General features: G+C 35.2%; 1 protein-coding gene across 1 annotated transcript; it reads right to left on the bottom strand.

The window, feature by feature from the left end:
• Nucleotides 1–7,675: 7,675 nt before the first annotated feature.
• On the bottom strand, nucleotides 7,676–22,382 carry LOC140146536 (digestive cysteine proteinase 3-like). Its single transcript, XM_072168415.1, has 4 exons — nucleotides 22,220–22,382; nucleotides 18,402–18,567; nucleotides 11,917–12,022; nucleotides 7,676–8,180 (listed from the first exon to the last, which is right to left on the bottom strand). The coding sequence occupies exons 1-4, from the start codon at nucleotides 22,292–22,294 to the stop codon at nucleotides 8,081–8,083; spliced, it is 447 nt and encodes a 148-aa protein (XP_072024516.1). The 5' UTR covers nucleotides 22,295–22,382; the 3' UTR covers nucleotides 7,676–8,080.
• Nucleotides 22,383–22,431: the final 49 nt, after the last annotated feature.

The raw sequence follows: 22,431 nt of genomic DNA, 5'->3' as shown, positions 1-22,431 counted from the left end.
GAATGAGATTACCACTAGTAAGACAATACAAAATAAAGCACACAGGTGTGTATAATGTTGATAAGCATTCTGCCATGTAATATAAACCACACACTTTCCTTTATTAAACGCATTTTTTTCAAAAGTCACTCTCCAGCAATGAATGTGTTACAAGTGGACTTTTATACATACTGGATTTCAATCAATGTGTTACAAGACTAAAATCACGGAATTGGGTGATTCTTTCATACATGCTATTTCTCACATGCTCAATAAACACAGATTATGAATTTGAGTTGTTCTTTCATACATATGACTGGCCTATGTATAGCAACAATTTCTCATGCTTAACTCAATTTGGCCAACGTATGGACTTGGGTGGCTTTTGTATTCATATATACAATTGTCTGTATGGACAGATTCATCCAACAGTGAAGCTGAATTTATACTTGATCGGTTTTGCAGAAAAGCGATTCTCACGCATGCTCAATGTTTACTAACGTTTTCAGAGCGTCAAACGTTGGATCGCAATTGCTCGGCGATCGAGTATAAATTCAGCTTAACTATTTGACCGTGTAACCTAAGTAGATGGTCGTGTCCGGTCTTGGATTAACAGACCTATAATAATAAGCTACTCTCCAAAAATGCAAAAATCTGATTTTCGTAAATCATTGATTTCTTATAGACCGTCAAAATTTACGACTGTCAATGGGTAGTTATACAGCAGAATCCTTTTGGTGCACAATTTTGTCACATGCGTTTTAAAAGAGGCATCTCATTAATTAAAGTCTACATGCTATAGCTTATTTGGAATGACAGTGACCTACAACTATTATGACTGACCACTGAGTTTGTCAGCAAGAATATACTCTTAACCACTAAGAACAATATTACCGCCATTCTTGACCACTGAGACCAACAGCTACAATATATTTCAAATGTCTTTGGACTAACATCCAGTATAACATTATCAACGATACTCTTGACAAGGTGACCGGAACCGTGACGAGAAATTATTTTTTTCAACAACTTGGAATGTCTTTGAACGAGCCTGCTACCGATCATTGTTTTTGTTGACTTGGATGATCATGCGGCGGTACTCATTATAGAGATTGCAGTGAGAGATTGTCTGACATTGACTCCATACACGGACGTGTTTTTTTTTCTGATTTACTACAGCTACTAACCGGGGACGTTGACCCGTTTTACACAAATTATGCACATATTTTTTAATTTTAACCTGTCAACCGGGGACAGTCAACATACAGTGACAATTATATGCCCCCCCCCCCCCAAATAGAAAGTCAACACCAAACCATTATACACTTATTATAAACTGAGCTCAAAAAGAAACTTATAATTTTTCACAAGGTCATATCTTGAGATCCTGTCCATCAAATTGAACCAAAATTACACACAGATTTACTTCAATACTCTACTCTTAACACATGTCAGTAACCAAGCAGTTACCCAACTGACACAACAGCAAAATGCACTGACATGGGACAGCTTCCTGGACCACATTCACAGCCCAGCCCTGTTTCATGAAAAAAGTGTATGAAAAGCAGAAAGCAGCACCGTTTTATCATCTGTGCAAGGATCTTGTGTGCATTCTGACAGATTTTTTGTCCTGGGTGCCAAATGTTGGGCTGTGAAAGTGAAGGAAGTCCAGGAAGCTGTCCCATGACAGTGCATTTTGCTGTTGTGTCAGTTGGACAACTGCTTGGTTACTGACATGTGTTTTGAGTAGAGTGTTAAGGTAATCCTGTGTGTAATTTTGGTTCATTTTTGATAGACAGTATTTTAAGATATGACCTTGTGATTCACAAGTTGTAAAAAATTATAAGTTTCTTTTTGAGCTCAGTTTAGTTCACCCACAAGCATTATACATGACATAAAATATACGTAGGCGTATTGATACTGCACTGTTGGACAGACACAAACCACACAACAACATACAGACACACCACTTTTTATAGACAACAACAGTGTCTCGCAATATAAACTAACAGGGCCGTGATTACCATTGGCCCCAAAAAGTGCCCTGTGCAATATACATCTTCCATTTTAGCCGACAAACATTATGTTTTGGGCTAAAATAGCCTACAAAAATTGCACAATTTTGCGCGCATCGCGCTCACTGGTCTGTTATATAGCAAAATCCAGCTTTAATTGGGGCTAAAATAGTCTATAATTGAAATTTCCTAGTAAAATCTAAAAACTTGGCCACTTGAGTGCACATGCCTTCCTCACGATGCGTTTGGAGCCTCCAAATTTTGGCCTGGCCCAGGGCCCCAAAAAAGGTAAATCCGGCCCTGTAAACAAAAGCAGCCATCCTAATTGCCAGTTACCAGTATACTAAAGATAGAATCATGTTAATGCGGCAATAATGTACATTTATACAGATAGGCAGACGGACAGACATAACGACAGACAGAGCGACATAAATGATACGGAATGATACATGTCATGTGGAAATATGACCCGGGGCCACTCACATAAACGGCCTGTTACGCATGCGCGACCAAGAAAACAAGTAAAAAGGGGTGTTTTATTAGGGAAGGCAAGTTACGCGCGTGACGCATTTAGGGAAATTTGATAAACATATTCCTTAGCGGTGACAAACTTACTAAAAATAGTACATTCCTAAGTCCACCCCTACACAACCCACCAACACCTACTCCTCAACACAGCACACCCACTAAATTAATGCGATATGCACACATCCCCTACAACCACCCCTCCATTAATTCTAAAGACAAAGGCAAACACACGAAGCAAACAACTATATAAACAAGAAATAGACCATTTAAATTGTCTCTTATAATTAAGTTCTTCAGAAATTAAGACTATCCTACGGACGACTAATACAAATGACTATTTGAACATGAACCACCTCGAAATGATTCCGACTTGACCGACTTTATTGTACATGTTTTTATATCATGGGATCCTCACGTTTGGGCTGGGCTCAAATCTGCTCAAGACTGATTGCTGGACAAGTCAGGCTGGGTATTTGGAAAAATTATGCGATGAAACCCCACAACAAAAAGAACCCAAAAACAAAACATACGTACAACATTTGCGAAACTTTTCTCTTTGACTCCGATCGACTCAAACCGATCAAAACTCAAACCCTGGACAACCCAGTCTACTTAGACTACGTGCTTTACTTTGACGTGGCATATTTGAATGTAGCTTGGACCCAGGGGCTATTTTAACGTGCCTCACCGTCACGTTCGTGCAATGAGATAAAAGTGTTGATGAAGTAGAGTGCGTTTCAAAAATAAAAAAATTGACATTTTTACCTGAATGTGACCGTAAGAAAGGCTCTACCATTGTTTACTATTAAAGCATATCTACACGGATGGTTAATTGTCACTGCACAAATATTTTATCTCGTCACGTACGTGACAGTGAGGCACGTTAAAATAGCCCCTGCTTGGACCAGTGATGGGGCAGGGAGACCGCGACCCTCAAATCTTAGATCCCCTTGTTCACCCAACTCTTGTCAAATTACAAATTGGAAAATTACCGCTTTTCAGGCAAAAAATGACCCTTTTCCACCAATAAAATGTATGGTATCACCACTGAGTCTATAGTAAATTCATTGACTGCTTCATACCTTCTCTTGACTACGACCAGATGACATGCTTAGGACTAATAACGATTATTTCCCTGCTTCATCCCCGGGGGGGGGGTTCTTCAAAAAATTTCATACGGGGATGTGCCACGTATACTTTGAAATGCTGACTTTCTCTATACTTACATGATGCAAGTTTTACACCCGATCCATATACCAGGGTCAAAACACTTGACCACCGATCGCTATACCTGTTTTCTAATCTCCATCTCTATACCTATAATTTTGACCATTGTGCTCACACAATCATCAACAAACGGAATTGAATGGTGAGTAAATCTTGATGAAATATCTAATTCCATAACACTGTAAATTTATACTATCACAGCATTCCATGTAAACTGTAAATTAAACATTCTTGAATGAATCAGTTTTGGACATGCAGATGTCAGATCATGCAGGTTCAGATGTTATAGTCTAATGAAACTTACTAGTGAACAATGGCATAGACACTTGTTGGGATGCCTGTGCATGTGGAAACCAACCTTAGCTATGATATCACATTGGCCATTTACATAAAATTTAAAAATGCCTTCAATTTTATGTATGCATATGCCTTGAATTGCCTCGTAATTATATTGGAAGCCCACAATCCAGACCCATGATCAGGGGCAGAGTCCTGCTAGATGCAACAACCTTTAAGCAAGGAATTTAAGAAAGCATAATACAGAATACTAAGGTAGTATATTGTCAATTACACTCAAAATAATACACTATTCTGAAATCAAATTGTCCATTCATTATGTGGCTATTTATTTCAATGCTAAGTATCACTATCAAACTATGTGCTTCCAACAGGCTTTTACACAAGGCGTCATTAAATCTTATTATTTAAAAAAAATAGCTACTTAATTATTTGAAAAAAAAAGTAATATTCTATACTAAAGGTATTGGTACAGTGTAAAGTGCAAAAGTTATTTTCCAAGAAAATGGAAATTATACCCCTTTATTTTTTTAAGAAAACTTGAATCTAAGGATACTTGTTACTATATTGCATCAAGAACAATACAAAAACTTGACAATGCTTGGAAACAAACTTTAAAACAGTTAGACAATGAATAAGATTACTGTAATAAACATTAATTAAATGAATTTTCACCATCAATACTATGCTGCAAAAACAGTGTCTGGAGATTAAACATTTATATTCTAGACACCATCTTGTCCTCGATTTGTAAACATGTTTAAATGCTAAAATAAACATGTTTAGGAATTTGATGTCTTGTGTTTAGATATTAAACACTTGATGTTTTGAAGTTTGACATTGCTGTTTAGATTTTACACATGTTTACATCCCATACCAAACAGACGCACTTTCCCCTTTTTTTTACATCATAATGTCAATTCACCAGCATACGAACGACCACCAATGGTACGAATTTCTCATGTACAATATCTGCACGCACAGGTACAAACAATCGGTGTCTACTTTGTTCATACTGCGAAATGTGGGCATGTTGACTATAATAATAATAATAATAATAATAATAATAATAATAATAATAATAATAATAATAATATCTAAGAAAACAGGCAAGAAGATAAATATAATCACCAGAATAAAATAAAAGTTGTAGACCTTATATTGCAACATATATATCTGAATACCACTTACACATTCACCAAGTTCACACTCGCGCTACAAACACCTATATACACCCCAAGTACACCCCAACTCCAGCACACCCATAAATACCACCCACCCACCCCACCACACACCCCTTGCACCCACATCTTACTCCCATAGCGCACCTTCATCCTAAATCCACAAGCATGCATCCATAACACAATGACACGGTTTTAAAATATAAAATAGGTTATAAGCTATATTATAATGTACAAACATATTAATTAAAAGAAGAGCACCAGCAATATAGGAAAATTAAACCACATTGACAAAAGTCTACATCAGATTCAGAATTAAGGCGATTTTACAAATTGCACTAAACTAATACACATTTAAGGAACATCATATTGTACAGGAGCAAGAAGTCAAGATTGAATTTCTATGACACATAAATAAAAAACATTCATATAATACTATCAACATGGTTAAAGCAGTATTTAAAATGTTTAACATTACGGGCAGCTTTTAGATGGTCATCTAGCGCATTCCAAGACACAGCACCCCGGTAACTTAGACGTCTCTTCTTAAAATTTGTGTTAGGTTTAGGAATGCTTAGCGCCCGATAGCCACGAAAGTTATATCTCTCATTATTTCTCATATTAAAACGATCACTTAGATAGGGTGCCGTGTCGTTATTCATAATTTTGAACATTGTAACAACATCATGATAATCACACCTTTGCTTAATACAATCCCAACCTAGAACTGACAGTGCGTTTGAACTAGAATCAGACCATTTAGCGCCAGTGATAATTTTGGCAGCTCTGTTCTGGAGTTTTTGAACAATATCCATATCATTAACATTACAAGTAGACCATATTACATCACAGTAGTCTATGTGAGGTGCAATAACACTTTTAAAAATGAGAGACATTGTTTCTGATGGTAATACATTCTTACATTTTCTGAGCATGTATAGACCTGAAAGAAATTTCTTCCTGATGTTGTTTACCTGATCATGCCAGGTCATACTATCATCTACAATGACACCAAGATGTTTACAGTTGTGTACCTGGGGACTAATCGACGCTAAATAAGGTTTACCAGTTTACGTTAGCGAACTCAAAATTAACACGAGCATACAGAAAAGAAAATAGGTCTAAACGCTGTACCGGCTTAATTCAAGTACGCTTACAGAGCACAAGAATATAATATAGTATTTAGCTGTATTTCCCATCTCCGTTTTATTAATGTCTTCGTTAAAGGGGCATTTCGTGGTCCACAGCATCATAAAAACACTTTAAAACACAGATATTTACTGCTTTTTTACTTGATAATACTGTATGTTGTTTTGTGTGCAGACAGATTAACGCAAGTCAGTATGAACACAGTCTTTTGTCAATTTGTTAATTGCTAGAAATGGTCATGTGTCTCAAGGATGCATAATTATATAAGGTATAGGTCAAAGGGTAAAATAACAATGTCACAGGTCAAACTTTCAAAATGTTCTAAATTGAATGAAAATAGTATCCAGTTATTCGTCTGTGCGAATGATCATGATGAATACAATTATGAGAAGTCTTCTTTATTCTATATAGTATCAAGAGCCCGTGTTCAACAAACCTATAGAGTATGTAACCCTGACAGTTTATAGGTCATAGCATTAAATCTAGACTCCGTAGACATAGCAAACTATATATTTTTGTTTTCTCTTGTCCAGGCAAAAACAATTTGAGACTATTATTGCAATTAGTTCATTTTGAAAAATTTAAATGTTTTAATCTATACACTCCTCAAAGTATTGGCGTACATCAACTATTCACAGCAAAAGGTTCCGGGCTAGAACCAGTAATAAATTGTCAGTTGTAGTTTCTTTCTACGTAATAATGTTTTTATTATAGAAGACAAAAAAGCATAACATCGCAAATACTGGTATGATCCACCGAATATTGTTTATGTTTATATTCATTGTTGAAAGGGTTGAAATATAATTTAATGCAGAGAAGATATCTAACCATCCCCAGAATCCTTTGCAACATGATACATCACCTTACGTCATCAAATGACACTCCTGTTTTTTTGTACAGGTTCCTTAATTTTAATTTTGAGAATAGACTGGCGAAACATGGGTCGATATTTTGCAGTGTGCTCTGTTCGCTGAGGTATATTTCATCACTATCGACCCATGTGGCACTAGAAAGCAAATCAGTAGATTGAAAAGGGAGAACTGCATTGTGGGTAAATATCTTCCCTGAATTCAATATATGTCTACACCCTCTAAAACTGTCCATATTTTATGTGTCAATGCATGAACTAACTACTTCTCCGCTGTGTATCTCATTTTTCTCAAAATAAAACGTAACATACAATGTATTGTATGAGAAGATAAAATGTCGGCGGCATGAAGGTTGTCTTTATTTATTGGTACTCTTATTGTTATTATTATGTTTTGATGAATCTAAGTATGTAAAAATATTGGATTCAAAACATGATAATGATTCAAATTATTTAATAATGATACAAAATATTTTTAAAACTCGACCAATAAATATGGGCTCAATCGATCCAATTTTGTATCAGTGTTAGTGTCTTCTGCAAGGCATATAGGTGAAAGTAGGCAGGGGCGGATGTATAATCTAAATTATATTAATATAAAATTGGATCAATAAAATTGAGCCCATAAATGTCAACGAGAAACGTAAATAAATATTTCAAACTATAATGGATACTCTTGGAGTGTCAGATGACATCGGCGGATTGTCATTTGACACCAGAATTGGTGTCCTCATACAAATTAACGAAAACAGCCTGTACATTTTAATTCCTTTTCAGATCATACAACATTCTATGATAAATGTGGTTGTGCAACTATACTGCATGGGTTGTTGTTCTTACACCAATGGATAGCTGGCCACTGTGGCTATACCACATTGGTTGGACTTGTTACGTGACATCCTAATGTAACCGTTTAAACCCCAGCCTTCACCCCAGCTGCATAAAGAAAAAGATAAGAAAACTAAATGTTATACCATTCTACGATCATGATTTTTGACTTCGTGATTGATACAAAAATAAATACTGATGATATAAACTATAATGTACAATTATATCATTCATTATTTGATTCTTGTTCGTCACTACTTTGGCTTCCTCTGATCTGGTCTAGTCATACACAAAAGATATTACTGGTTTATAGTCGACTGTATCATTATAACCTCCTCGAATGCTCCGCTCAATTTTATTGCGCATCGTAATCAATTGCAATTGACGTTCATTAAAGTTCATCTGTGTTGGTATAATTTATGATTTTGATTTAAACTTTTGATCCAAATACAGGGAATAATTCCTACCTCGGAATTTTTCATCAGCGATAGTACCATCTGAAAATTTTGAGATCAATTCCTTGTGTTTGGATCAAAAGTGTCAATCAAAGTCATTAATTACAATCGACGTTTGCGGGTACCATCGTATTCTTGACACTTGTTGTTATTGTGTAGACTGCCCCACAGTCTTGGTTCCATCTCCGGGTAAATACTTGGAGCTAAAACCACCTTCCCTTCACTCCACAGATTACCCCGGTTTAATACCCACACCCCTAAGCCCTAACTGCTAGCAACAAAGTTATAGTGCTCCCAGGGCACTGTGTGTCGACGAAAACTCAATTAATCTACAGACCAACTTGTTTATTTTTTATAATAGCTCTCATAATCCGAGACTGCTTCGTTTTGAATAGAAAAGTCCCTTCCAACTAATTATCAAGCTATGTAATGTGACTGTGGCGTCAATTATGATAGCCCCGCCCCATTGTCAATTCAAACATGGTAGGCCTATAACATGCAGCGCATGGCCCAGTTCTATTGTCATTTTGCGCGCGGGTTGGATGTGATCAATAGACTATCAATGAATACCACTTCAAATACCGCCTTGCTTGCTGAGATCTAAAGTCTGCACAAAAAGTAACTCAGCTGTTAGAAATACGCCTATAGATTCAGAACTAATAATTGTTTTCACAATATTTCAACATAGCGAGAAGAATGATTTATTTACACGCATTTTGATACCCCATTCGTCAAATGTCGTTCAATATTAACAACACAGTAGTGCTTTTACAGAAAACTACCCGAATTTAAAAGTTGCAGTTTACAGCGATCAATGGTTATAATGCCAGCACTGTAAGTAAACACGCCATTATCTTTCGCGCTTACTTCAAATCAATACAAATAACTGCAACTTTTAAATTGGGGTATTTTTCTTTCAAAACACTGCTGTATTGTCAATATTGAACAAAATTGACAAATGGGGTATCAAAATGCGCGTAAATAAACTATCCGTCTTATTATGTTGAAATATTGTGAAAACAATTATTAGTTGTGAATCTATAGGCGTATGTATAACAGCTGAGTTACTTTTTTTGCAGACTTTACATTGATTGGTCAGGTTAAGTAGCCGCTTACACAAACAGCAAGACAGTGACACCACAGACGTGATACAAAACTCGTCTCACCCAGGAGCGGTAAAAGTGAACTCCCACAAAATGCTGGGAAATGGAAGGCAAATTGTCTATAGATTGGGAGGGTCCATGTATCTGGTTTATTTAATGTTATATAATCTACATTACCAGTCGTTCTCCATGGACTCGAGGGAGGGTGTAGATTAACACAGCCAAGTTAAAAAGTCACCACTAGTTCCATCCCCATTTAATCAGAGTCTGATGAGTTTAAGGCAAAATAATTTATGTAATAATTTTCTATACACTTTCCTTCGAAGGTTGATGACAAATTTGATATCAAAAGTTTTTTCAAGGCTGAGAAAAAAGATACAATTTCTGAACTGCAAACTTATTTGGCGCGCGATCTGAGCTGGTCCTTTTCTGGTGGCTGTGTCTGTTACAAGCACACTCACTCTGGAATCCAAACCAGGTTCCTGACCATTACACATACCTTTTAATTAAAATTGACGATATTTATTTCAATTAATTTTGTTTAAAATTACCCATGAGCACCGAACAGATGTTTCATTATGAATCAACTCAATTCAATCAATTTTGATAGACAAAGACACGAAAGTAGCCCAAGCTGTTTTATACTAAAGGGTTCACAAAAAATAACTCCCCCCTAAAATTACAAAACATTTCTTTGCGTAACTTGACATACATTTCGTTGATTTGAAAATTTTTTTAACCTGTGAATAAAGTAATCGTTTTTCTACCCTCCCAAAGTTCGTTCTTCTAAAAATCTTTTTGTTTTTAATTTAAATAATCACATTTTCCAAAAATGCTGCTTTTAGGAAAAAGTTGCACTTTTCAACATCCTCATTTATGTCAAAATTAGCTTCTAACATCTTCTCTGCTTCTACGAATCATTATTTTGCACAACATGATGGTTGCATGGGTGACTATAGGGGATCAGAGACAGAAAGGTGAAGGAAAAAACCCAATTAAATCAATCATAACATTGCATTGTTTTGTACATTGCATGCATGGGATGTTGAAAACTGCAGGATTTTTTAACGCATCATTTTTGAAAAATGTGATTATTTTTTACCAAATCAAAAGGATTTTGAGAAGCGTTAACTTTGGTAGGGTAGCAAAAAGATGCCTTTATTTACAGGCTTTTAAATTTTTATATATATAAAATGAATGTCAAGTTATGCAAGAAATGTTATGTAACTCCTAAATTGATTTTACCATTTTTGAAACACCTGCTCAATAAAACCTTCTAGAAATACCCCGTACATGTCAATAAATCATTGTTTTATACTGCAAAATGATTGCATGAATAACTGGGTTATCGTATACATAAAAATTAAAGAAAACAAAAACACCATTAAATCAATCAAAACATTGATATCGAGAATGTTTTTGTACACTACATGTATAGGATCTGAAAGCATCATTTTTGAAAAGTGTCATTATTTTTGGCCAAACCGAAGAGATTTTTCTAAAAAAGAACTTTGGGAGGGTAGGAAAATGATTCCTTTATTTACAGGTTTTTAAATTTTTCAAATCAACGAAATGTATGTCAAGTTATGCAAAGAAATGTTTTGTAATTTTAAAGGGGGGTTATTTTTTGTGAACCCTTTATTATGCTTTACATAATTAGCCATAGGCCTATCTTACATCGCTTGTCGACCACCGAATTTATTGAAACAAAGCTTATGTGGTAGATTATGAAATTACCCTGACGACCAAGTAAAGGTCAATGCAATCAAAGTGATATGTTTACCTAATAGTATTTTCTAAATTGTACTTTTTTTTGTTATAATCTGTACATGAACTTGGATCTAAAAAAAGGTAACACATTTTTTGAAAAAAAGTAGGCGTCTGCTTTCAGGGTACAGAACGGGTCGAAATTGGTATTGGCGCTGTTTAAACGCCAACGCCCCGGAAGACTATCCGTACATTTAAACATTATATTAACTTTTTATTGATTTGCAATCGATTAGTGGTATTTTTATATTCAATTTGTTGCCGAAAAGATCTAACATCGCGCAAAGAAAAGACGCGTTTCACGTGTGTTTCAATGAGGTCCTTTGGGCAATATCTCATATATTTGATTATAACCAGTCGATTAAAAATCGATGGGAATTCAACATATGTTTCAATGTATGGGTAGTCTTTCACCTCGTTTCCCGGTACAAGCCCGTAAACAGCACTCTCACTGTTTGTAACATGCTCCTAGGACTGCAGACGGTAATTTCCATGTCATACAATGTCATACGTACTTACCTATTTTTAACTAGCCAGTAATCTTTGGTTTCGTATGTGCCATAGCCAACAACAAGGGCTCCGCGATCTAGTTGTGTTGTACTGCACACGGGCTCATCATATACACCTGTGAAAAATAACAATGAGAAACCAAATGCTTGAAGAAAATGTTTATTGCCTGCAACACATATATCGATCTTTTTTTTTTAATCATTTTGAATTTTACAGTGAAAATTAATTGATAATAAATCTTTTCTCAAAACCGTTTATCAAACCATACCATGCGTTCACTCAAACGATTCTTTCAAAATATTTGTGCAAAAATGAACAGTGTAAGTGGTCTTTACCAGTGCCTGAGGCAGGAATTTTTAGGGGCAAAGGAGGGTGGATTTCAAGGGCAAAAATTGGACGAAACTGTTCCAAAAATGAGTCTAAATGTACAAAAAGGTCAACAATCTTAAATAATAGGACATCCAGCATCGAAAGAAACGTAAATTCTCACCTCACAGAGAGTCACTTAGTCATGTACTTAAGTATTAAGTATTATGTGGTAAACCTGGAATAATGAATGGCTGGCATCTTTGGCATGGTAATTAATCACAGTTGTTTGATGTAATGTAAAACTTTGTCATTTTAAGTAAAGTTGAACAATGATGGCGTATTTATTGTAAATCTTGTTTGCATCTTTGCATGGGATAGACACTTGTATAATGATATTAGAACATCAGAAAGAATACTGAAAAATGTAAGGGATAAGTCATATTATTTGGCTAATTTTAATTTAAAATATATGTAAAATAGCGCCTAAATATGTACTCAAATGTACAATTTATAGAATTAAAAATAAAACCGAAAAGGATTAATAATTTGAAATAGCAACGAATATCTATCTTAAAAATAGCTTCAAAGTGTATGTTTATTAGTGTGATAGCTGTTGGTATTGTCCATGTCTAGAATTGAACATTGTAAAATGATTTTTGTTTGAAAAATGAATAAATTATCACATCAAACAAACGTGCAATACCTGCACTGTTTTTAGACCATTACCACCAGAATCACAACCGTGCCGACCGGGGACACCCCCACCCCCTCGGCTCAAAATTCGGGGACAGCAAATTTGTGATGTGTATCTTCCTTTATGCCCGGATTTAGGCCATAATTATGGAAATAATGTCCCCAACAGACCACAACTGGAATTAAAAACATCGGTAGATGTTTTGCCACAAGTTTAAAAAATAACGGTTAGTTCATGAAAAAGAAGAAGTGAAATTTAGCAAAACGCGACGAGGTTTATTTGCCCGTAAGAGAGCTCTATTGTTCCGCTATTGTATCCGCTATTGTATCCACTATTGTATTCTATTCATAAAAGCTACTGCAAGAATCGTGGCAATCCCTGATATGTTGCTGGTGTCTACCGACGGCGTTTCGCATTTATTAACATTCAAAATGATCCGATACTCTTACATTTATAGACTTATTACCGCTTTTTATATCATATTCAGAAATTGCAATTATGAAAACTACAAACTTTGAAAGTGAAATATATTTACCATCGAAAATATATCATACTTAAATTCTATAGAATCTATAGATACCCAACCCAGAAGTGCCCAGTCTAAATTTTTGAGTGAACACGATAATGCGATTGATTTTCTTACACGTAAAAATACGGCCAATTCAGAGAAAATCTTGTTTCACGTATAGGGCCAGCTAAGGGCCTACTATAGACATTTTCTTTTTGTTGGCTGGCCGCTGAGCTACATCGTTTTACTAATTATAGATACGTCAAAACGTGTTGCCATGTTGAAAGTGTACAAGCTATTTCTACTTGCTTTAGAGAGAGCACAATGAAGACGATTTATTTATGCCAGGATTTCATTTAATATAACTATTTTTTATTTTAATAATACCCCATACCTAACAAGAACATAAGGAAATATTGTAAAGGCCATATACGCACTCATGCATAGGGAGACAAACATGATAAAGTTAATCTGTTCTTTTCATTCTCGTTCATTAACCTTTGGAACATTTCACATGCATGATGTTTGCATCAATCCTTCTCGGCAATCTAGGGCCATAGGCCTATAGTAATTTAAATCGTGAAACCGTAGAACGATCTGTTGGTTGGCATAGATATTGAATAAAATTGAATCCCATCACATCAATTCAAAGCTACACCCTTTTTGAAATACTGGTTACCACTGGCTTAAAATGAATTGACAATAACTTGAAATTTGGACATTTTGAGATAAATCCATATCATGGGTAATGTGAGGCCGCTCTTTTCATTGGTGACATCCTCAAATCACATCATGCCACCAAATAATGAAAAGTAATTGAACAAAGTGGTGTTGTTCAACGATGTTTTAATAAAAATTATACACTGACGTTTCGTACAAAAGTACTTTATCAAAGTGAGCAAAATAGAAAAAAAGAAAAAAGAAAGGAGGAAAGAAAGAAAGGAAGGAAAAAGAAATGAGAAGAAAGAAATGAAGAAAGGAAAAAGGAAAGGAAAGAATGAAAGTAGGCCTATGAAAGAAAGAAAGAAAAAAAGAAAGAAAGAAAGAAAGAAAGAAAGAAAGAGAGAAAGAAAGAAAGAAAGAAAGAAAGAGAAAGAAAGAAAGGAAGGAAGAAAGAAAGAATGAAAGAAAGGAAAAAAGCAAGGAAGGAAAATGAAAAGAGAAGAAAGAAATAAAGAAAAGAAAAAGAACTAAAAAGGAAAGGAATAATGAAAGTAGGCCTATGATAGAAAGAAAGAAAAACGAAAGAAAGGAGGTAAGAAAGAAGAGAGAAAGAAAGAAGGGAGAAAGAAAGAAAGAAAGAGAGAAAGAAAGAAAGAGAGACAGAAATTAATACAAAAACCTGCTATAATGGAGAGAATGAAGATCTACCAAATGGGCAGGGCGTGACCAAAAGGAAATTAAAGTTTGAATGCAGAAAATTGGACATTAAGTCCGATGCTATCAGGGCCAGCAAGGGTTCCGTAATGGCATATAGTATGTATATGAATGGATGAAATAAATTGATTGATTGATTATAATGTTGTTCCTTCAACCAACGCTAGTGATCTGAACCTGAGGTTTGGAGAAGGCCAGTGACTTTAAGATCAGACGGAATATGGGGAATTTCGTTGTAGTGGCGCGTGATGGGAGTGTCGCGGTTGTTTTTGCTCACTTTGATAAAGTACTTTTGTACGAAAGTCAGTGTATAATTTTATATTAAAACATCGTTGAACAACACCATTTTGTTCAATTACTTTTCACTTTTTACCATGCGATGTTACGTGGGACTCTTAATTTTTTCTGCACCAAATAATGAGATTTATATATTTTCTAAGACATTAGATCTGTTTAATAATTTATTTTATTCAAAAGAAAAACGTCAAGTGTTCAAACTTTAAAGCTCTTTTTCTCGAAACAGCGATTTTAATTTCAAGTTAGATCATTTTACCAAATCAGGGCCGAATTAGGCTGTTTAGCTTAATCATGTGAAGTGACCTCTTGAAATGATATCACACTGTTCAGACTGATCTTTATGTTATTACAGTGAGGCCCACATACAAAGTTCAACAAAAAGTGAACGATGTTATAGCTTGAGGGCTAACAAACCAACACCGCCAAATTCGACTGACGTGTGTACAACGTGGGAAGCTATGAGGAAATTGAACACTCGTTGTCTGATCATGCATGTGTTTATGGTTATGGATAACGGTTACTTAGCAGCTCTCGTTCTGCTTGGGTTTATTGAATACACTCTATTATAGTCATCAATATGTCGTTTCCAGTCCCTCGCTGAACTATTGGGTTCAGCTATTATTTTTTAAACAATTCTTACCCCATGCAGCTGATTGGGGTGGTCGTCAAAACCACTAACCTCGAAATGAGGATATCGAACTAGTTTGCCCCGCAGGGCTAAAAAGAACCACAAACCGCGAAATATGGATATCCAACTAGTTTGTCCCTCGAAGCTTCAAAAAACAAATCACTCATCCCGAAATATAATATGGATATCCAACTAGTTTGCCCCGCAGGGCTACAAAGAACCATTAACCGCGAAATATGGATATCCAACTAGGTCGCCTCGCATGGCTATAAAGAACCCACTTACTGCGCAATATTCTTTTACCTCAAAAAAAGAATTAATATCTACCAAAAAACGTTTCAAAACGTAAAAAGGGGCCAAAGTTTAAAGTATGAAAGTTTCTAAAGACCCATATGAAGTCATCTTTAGGCTACTTGTTTGTTTTCTTAGTTGTCATTGTTCATTTTGTAGAGTAAATGAATTAGAATTAATGTTCGTGCGTGATTGAAGTTTTTCCGTAAAGACGTTATAATGTATTTTGATTTAAGCAAAAGTAGCAAATACTCGCTTTGTTAAATTCTTCATCGTCTTGTGCGATTCTGCGCCTCATGTACAGATGTAGGGCCTATGTGCAAGTTGACAGACAGTCAATTTGCTAAGTATATATAATACTCTACTACTCTCTATGAACACGCAATATAATAAAACATAAACCTTCAAATGATTTTGATAATACATAACCTATGCTTTTGAACAGTCTTAAACCTAATAGTAGAAATTACTACTATACTGAATGGGACCAAGTTTAAAAAGGGTGAAAAGCCACACAGGAAAGATTTTTAAACTTTGGCCCCTTTTTACGTTTTGAAACGTTTTTTGGTAGATAATGAATGGCTGACATCTCCGGCAGGCGATAGTACTCACTATACCGGTTCTTAGACTACTTTATAAATGGCACGAGCAGGGTTTTCTTTAAGCATTTTGCTGAAGGGGTATTTTCAATTTTTTTTTTTTACTTTTTCAATTGTGAATTTTTCCTCTGAAGGAGTCACAAACATTGCCCAAGGGGTCTTTATTTTTATAATATTATTTTTGAAGACATTTTTAACAATATGTGCTTTTTTGGAGCCATAGGCGTATATCCGGGGGGGTGGTCAGAAGGGGTGGGGCAGTTTTAAAAGAAAAAAATAATATTCAAAAATGCCCCCTGAGAAGTAAGAAACTTTTGCAAAATGGAGACTTAATTGAAACAATTTAGTGGATCATTTTGGCACTATTAAATTTAATATGTAAAAATTTAGTCAAAAAAAGCCGAACATTTGTGAAATGAACAGTCCATGGAGTCTTTCGTGGACGGCAAGCTGTTGAAAGCAAAAGTGAAAGTGGCCATTTGTTTATCAACTACGCAGGGTGATGTTCCCCCCCCCCTTAGAACTTGAAAAATTTTGCAAAATGAAGACCTAATTGAAGCGATTTGGTGGACCATTTTGGGCACTATTACTGTGTAAAATTTAAGTTTGAACAGTTTGTCGCTGTTTTGACATACTGGCGTATGACGAAAAATGCAGTTTTGAGAAAATCGCATTTAAAGTTTTCCAATTTTTGAAGACCCACTGGAGAGCACCAAAGTAAAATATGTTTATTATTATCAAAGAATATAATCAATAATATATCTGTCTTTGTTCTCAACATAATACAAACTGTTTATTCATTCACTAATTAGTAGTAATTAATCTGCAAACTCATACGACAGTATGCCAAAATATGCACAATTTGAAAACCTGAAATGTATTAATAATGATACGACATTGTGATACGACAGTATGTCAAAATAATAGACAACTACAGTTACACGGTGGCCTATGCCGACGTATCATTGATACGACTGTATGTCAAAATACAGAATGACGTTTTCGGGGGGTTTACATAATGTCGTATCACACTAATTAGTGCCATATCTCATTAACTAATTACATTTAGGTCTCAAAACTTTGAGAATATAGAGTTTCTTTCACAGATTTTGAAAGTTTATATAATTCATTTTGCCCAAAAATCGTCATACGCCAGTATGTCAAAACAGCGACGAGTTGAAAAGCCGAAAATTGTGAAATGACGGTCCATAAAGCCTTTCGTTGTCACGTGTTCCCCATTAGACCTATAAATTGTGTTAAACATAGGGCCTAAATTGGCAAATTTCGAAAGCAAAAGCGAAAATGGTCACTTGTTTATCCACTATACGCATGGGCGTGTCTGAGGGGGATGTTCCCCCTGAGAGGGAAAATTTTGCAAAATTAAAGTCCAATTGAAGACATATTTGGTGCATCATTTAAAAAGAAAAAAGGACCCGAACCCAATTTGCAAGATTTCAAACTGACACTATACAATTTTAGAGACTCGCAATCACTAAAACTGCATACATGGATCGATGCTGACAAAATGTGATGGGCCCTACATATCGGGAGTAGGTCCTAAATGCCAAAAGCCGAGAATAAATGCACAATATCGGGTGTTTCTCTATTCAAATCTTGCAATATCAGAAACCGTACGTTTTCAAGATTTTCGCATTGGACTTTGGGACTATGGATTTGAAGGAGTCAGAAAAGTGCCTGAACGCGCCTGAACGCGTAAATACGCGTGTTTTGTGCGTTAAAGTAAACCCTGGGCACGAGAATGTCTGGCAACACTGTTTTTAGACTACTTACCACTATGATAGAACTGGAATGAAAAATGGCTGGCATCTATGGCAACTGATATTGGTCCCACAGTGGCGATTGCGTTTTGCAGTTCATCTTCAGATCCACTTCTGATCTCCACATATCCTGTAACTTTGGCTACCACTTTGTTTTTATCATACTTGCAATTACCATTCTAGTTAAAACAGTATAATGATAAAAAAAAATCAATAAAGGCCATACAACCATAAACAATCGTTAATAAGCATATGTGCCTATATAACGAGTTGCTAGAACAAATTTAGAGAAGAAAATTTAAAAAGTTAACATAATACTCGTAAATATGCACATGTGTTTATTATCGATTTTTACGGTATTGTTGTAAAACTGGATTTCCTTCATACGAATCTCGAATCTGAACACAAGGCAATATGATTTTGCTGCAACTTACACGCTCGTTTAAATGTGCGCTGCGACATCAATATCTGGACCATTGCAAGAAAAGAGCTGTTACAATTCGCTGAAATAAATTCTGCTTCAAATACATACATTTAGCATATAATAGAAAACCCGTTTTTGAATAAACTTCATTAGGGGGGTACTTTTTTTACCTGTACCCCTAAAGTATTTCTACAACGAACACAACCTGACATTGGTTTAATTTAAGGGATGGGGTATGAACGTTTGGACAGTATTTATTGTGGGACATTAGAGCACATCAGACATATCGAATTGCATTCTGAATACGAAGAATGTCCTTCTGATATCAAATAATTTTGATTTTTGAAATTCGCAATGTAACACACATTTTTAAGGCAAATCATTAACAATTTATATTTTTGATATTTAACAGTACTTGAAGTAAACTTTATAAATCTGATGATTTATACTTAAAGTGTATGTAGGTGGGATGAAAAGCCGATGATCAATTGAAAATTTTGACCTTTCGTATTGAAGATATGGATTTTTTCCCAAAACACCAACAAAAAAAATAGGTCTTTTGGGAAAAAATCCATATCTTCAATATAAAAGGTCAAAATTTTCTATTGATCGTCGGCTTTTTTTCCTCCCAGCTACATACACTTTAAGAATATATCATTAGATTTATACAATTTATTTCGAGGACTGTTATATATCAAAAAATATCAAATTTTAATAATTTGTCATAAAATTTGTATTATATCGTGAATATCAAAAAATGTAAATTATTTGATATCAGAAAGACATGCTTCGTATTCAGAATGCAATTCGATACGTCTGAGGTGCTCTCATGTCCCACAAAAAATACTGTCGAAACGCCATAAACGCTCATTCTAGATCCCTTAAGGTTACGTAGGGTGAATATTCCACTCAACTTGTCTTTTGTTTTTTATTTTTTATTTATGAAGTATATGTATAAACATCTCAGAGATGTAGATTGAAAAAAATTGTATCAACAAAGTATTTTTTTAATTATTGTTATTTGTTCTAGATATCCCACAGCACTAATTCTTTTTTAAAGAAAGTTCTTGTTTTAAGGGGACACTACACTAAATCCTTCCGCATTTGGTGTAACTCATGGAAGAAAGAGAAGGTGTGAGGGGCTATCATTTTCTTTGGAAGGGGGAATCCCAAATATACATGGGGGCCCGTGGGTTAGATTTTAAAAGGTATGCCAACATTTCGCGTCTCCCTCCCCTGCTCTCGGCCAGCCTAAATTGGCCAATATGCAAACTTTAAATGGCCTAGATATTATGATGCAAGCAGGAAATTCATTGCAGATTTGAATGTTTCTGTAGGATAGTGTTTCCCAAGCCTTATAAAGATGCACTGTAAATGTTTGCCAAAAACTGTTTCCCTCCCCCTCCCCATTCTACCCTCCCCAGGACTCATAATTATTGCACCTGGTTACTTTCTTGTATTTTCACATGTATTTCAATGGGACATTTATTTAGTGATGTGCCCTTATTCGCTGGAATAGTCATTACATCATCACCTTGGATAAAGACAGCCATGCATACAATTTGAGGTGTTTTGGTTCAAGCACCTCTCAAGGACAGTCCCCTGTGTACCATGTTTACACAGTATGACCAATTGGATTTTTGGAAACCAACCAGTTGGTAAAAAGAATATGATAATTTCTGACAAAACTTCACATTTTTAAGACATGTAAGCAGGATATTATGATTTATTTTACTAATTACTATAACTGGACAAATTTTTAGCTCTTAAAACTGTCTAGTTTTTGAGATAATGCCATTTAGGTGGATGTAAACTTCTTTTGATCAACACAAAGTCAATAGGAACCATGCATGACTGGGAACATGTCCTTGAACCAAAGTAGGCATACAGGCTGTATTATGACATCACACTATTCCAGCGAATAGTGATTATTTTTTCATGTGTTGCCAGTGCATTAACTGGCAACCCTATCACTTTCATTTGATTTCTAAAATCACTGAAGCATGAGCACAGTGGAGCATGAGTATTCAACCAGCACTATACTAGACAAAATCTTTAAAATAAGTACTATCACCTTGGTCCTGGCAACACTAACTACCATTGTAAACAACTTTGCACATGATTTGAACATGATATCGATAGTGTGGAAGTTTTGGCAGAAATGTGTCAATTTATGCAAGTTTTGTGAAAATCAGTTGATACTTCCCATGCAGTAAGGATTATCAGTAGTAATACAGAAGCACTGCACCTGGAATATTATGGGATTGTGAATTGATACTGTGAACACTGCAAAAACAAGTGTTTATATTTAAACACCATATTGTGTTTATCAGAGCAACACTTAATAAACACATAATTCATGTTAATGGTCTAACACTAATGTTAATGGTTCTAACACTAATGTTCATAAATTAACACTTGGTGTTATATTACAAACACTAATACCATTAACATGAATTATGTGTTTATTAAGTGTTGCTCTGATAAATACAATATGGTGTTTAAATATAAACACTTGTTTTTGCAGTGAAATAGCAGAAAATGTGAGTACTTGAACCTAAATCTGTGCATATCTCAAAACTCCATTTTAATTGGCCTGATATGCTGAGATAAAATAAATTATTTTTAATGTTTCCCTTAGCTGATTCATAAAATTTTGATATGCATGTGTTAGCTGATACTTCAAAGAAATAATGTAGGGAATAATTGTGTCGATATATATAGTGGCACACTACATTAATATTGTCGTTGCAAAAAAGACGACATTTACCCTATCATTTTCATTGATTTCTGTGAAAATGTAAGCTTAGTGTTTCAAATCAGGACGACCTATCGAAAGAATAAATAGGTAAATTATTTTATTGGTTTGTTTGTAACACATATCCGAAATCGCAATGAAATCGGACCCTCTCCCCATATTTTCCTGGCCTCTTTCCCAAAAAACCTCATGCTCAAGAAATTGAACACAAATTGAAACACTTACAAAGTACATTTGTGTATGAGCTGTGGCTGTGGCGTTAAAAGTATTACAATAATAATTATTAGTGTGTCAACTTTAAGATGAAGTATGATTTTTAGGCCTACCATGTTTATTTTTTGAAAAACAAAATATTTTAGGTGGCTACGTGCAGCCAATTTGCCTACACAAAATTTCAAAATCCTGTATAATCTTAAGTGTAATATTCTTCCACTGTGTCCTGTGATCGGTTCTCTCTAGTGACAAATACGAGTTAATACCATCTAAAACCTACTTGTAAAGAGCCCAAGCGATTTTGCTTCGTATGTTTGTGTACATGGGAGCGTGCGTGCATGCATCAGGAACCAGGTGTATATAGTATGTTTTGTTAAATCATGACTGTGATGCATTGTTGTTGTGGTGGAAATCACATCATACCATGACTACTTACTTCAGCATTGTATGGATAATCTGATTCTCTTTCCATTCCACCAGCATCTTTGATGTATTTAAACGCGTTAGTCATCAAGCCACCCTGGCATCCATGGTTACCATATGAAACGGAGCAGTCTACAAGTTGCTGTTCACTCAATGGTACTAGTCTTCCTGATTTTTTAAAGTGCTGCCCTTCTAAGGACCCAGTAGCACTAAATGCCCAATTTG

Source organism: Amphiura filiformis, chromosome 2 (assembly GCF_039555335.1).
Source record: "Amphiura filiformis chromosome 2, Afil_fr2py, whole genome shotgun sequence".
Taxonomy (NCBI): domain Eukaryota; kingdom Metazoa; phylum Echinodermata; class Ophiuroidea; order Amphilepidida; family Amphiuridae; genus Amphiura; species Amphiura filiformis.
Note: the sequence above shows the minus strand (reverse complement) of the source record. Positions and strands in the feature narration are given on the sequence as shown.

Bases quoted from the DNA above. Each gene is read 5' to 3' on its own strand.
- LOC140146536 (XM_072168415.1), bottom strand. From the start codon at position 22,294: ATGACTAACGCGTTTAAATACATCAAAGATGCTGGTGGAATGGAAAGA. The intron at 12,023-18,401 runs GTAAGTAGTCTA...TATTTTTCACAG, and splicing joins ATTCCAGTTCTATCATAGTG to GTGTATATGATGAGCCCGTG. The intron at 8,181-11,916 runs GTAAGTACGTAT...TTCTTTATGCAG, and splicing joins TACTGGCTAGTTAAAAATAG to CTGGGGTGAAGGCTGGGGTT.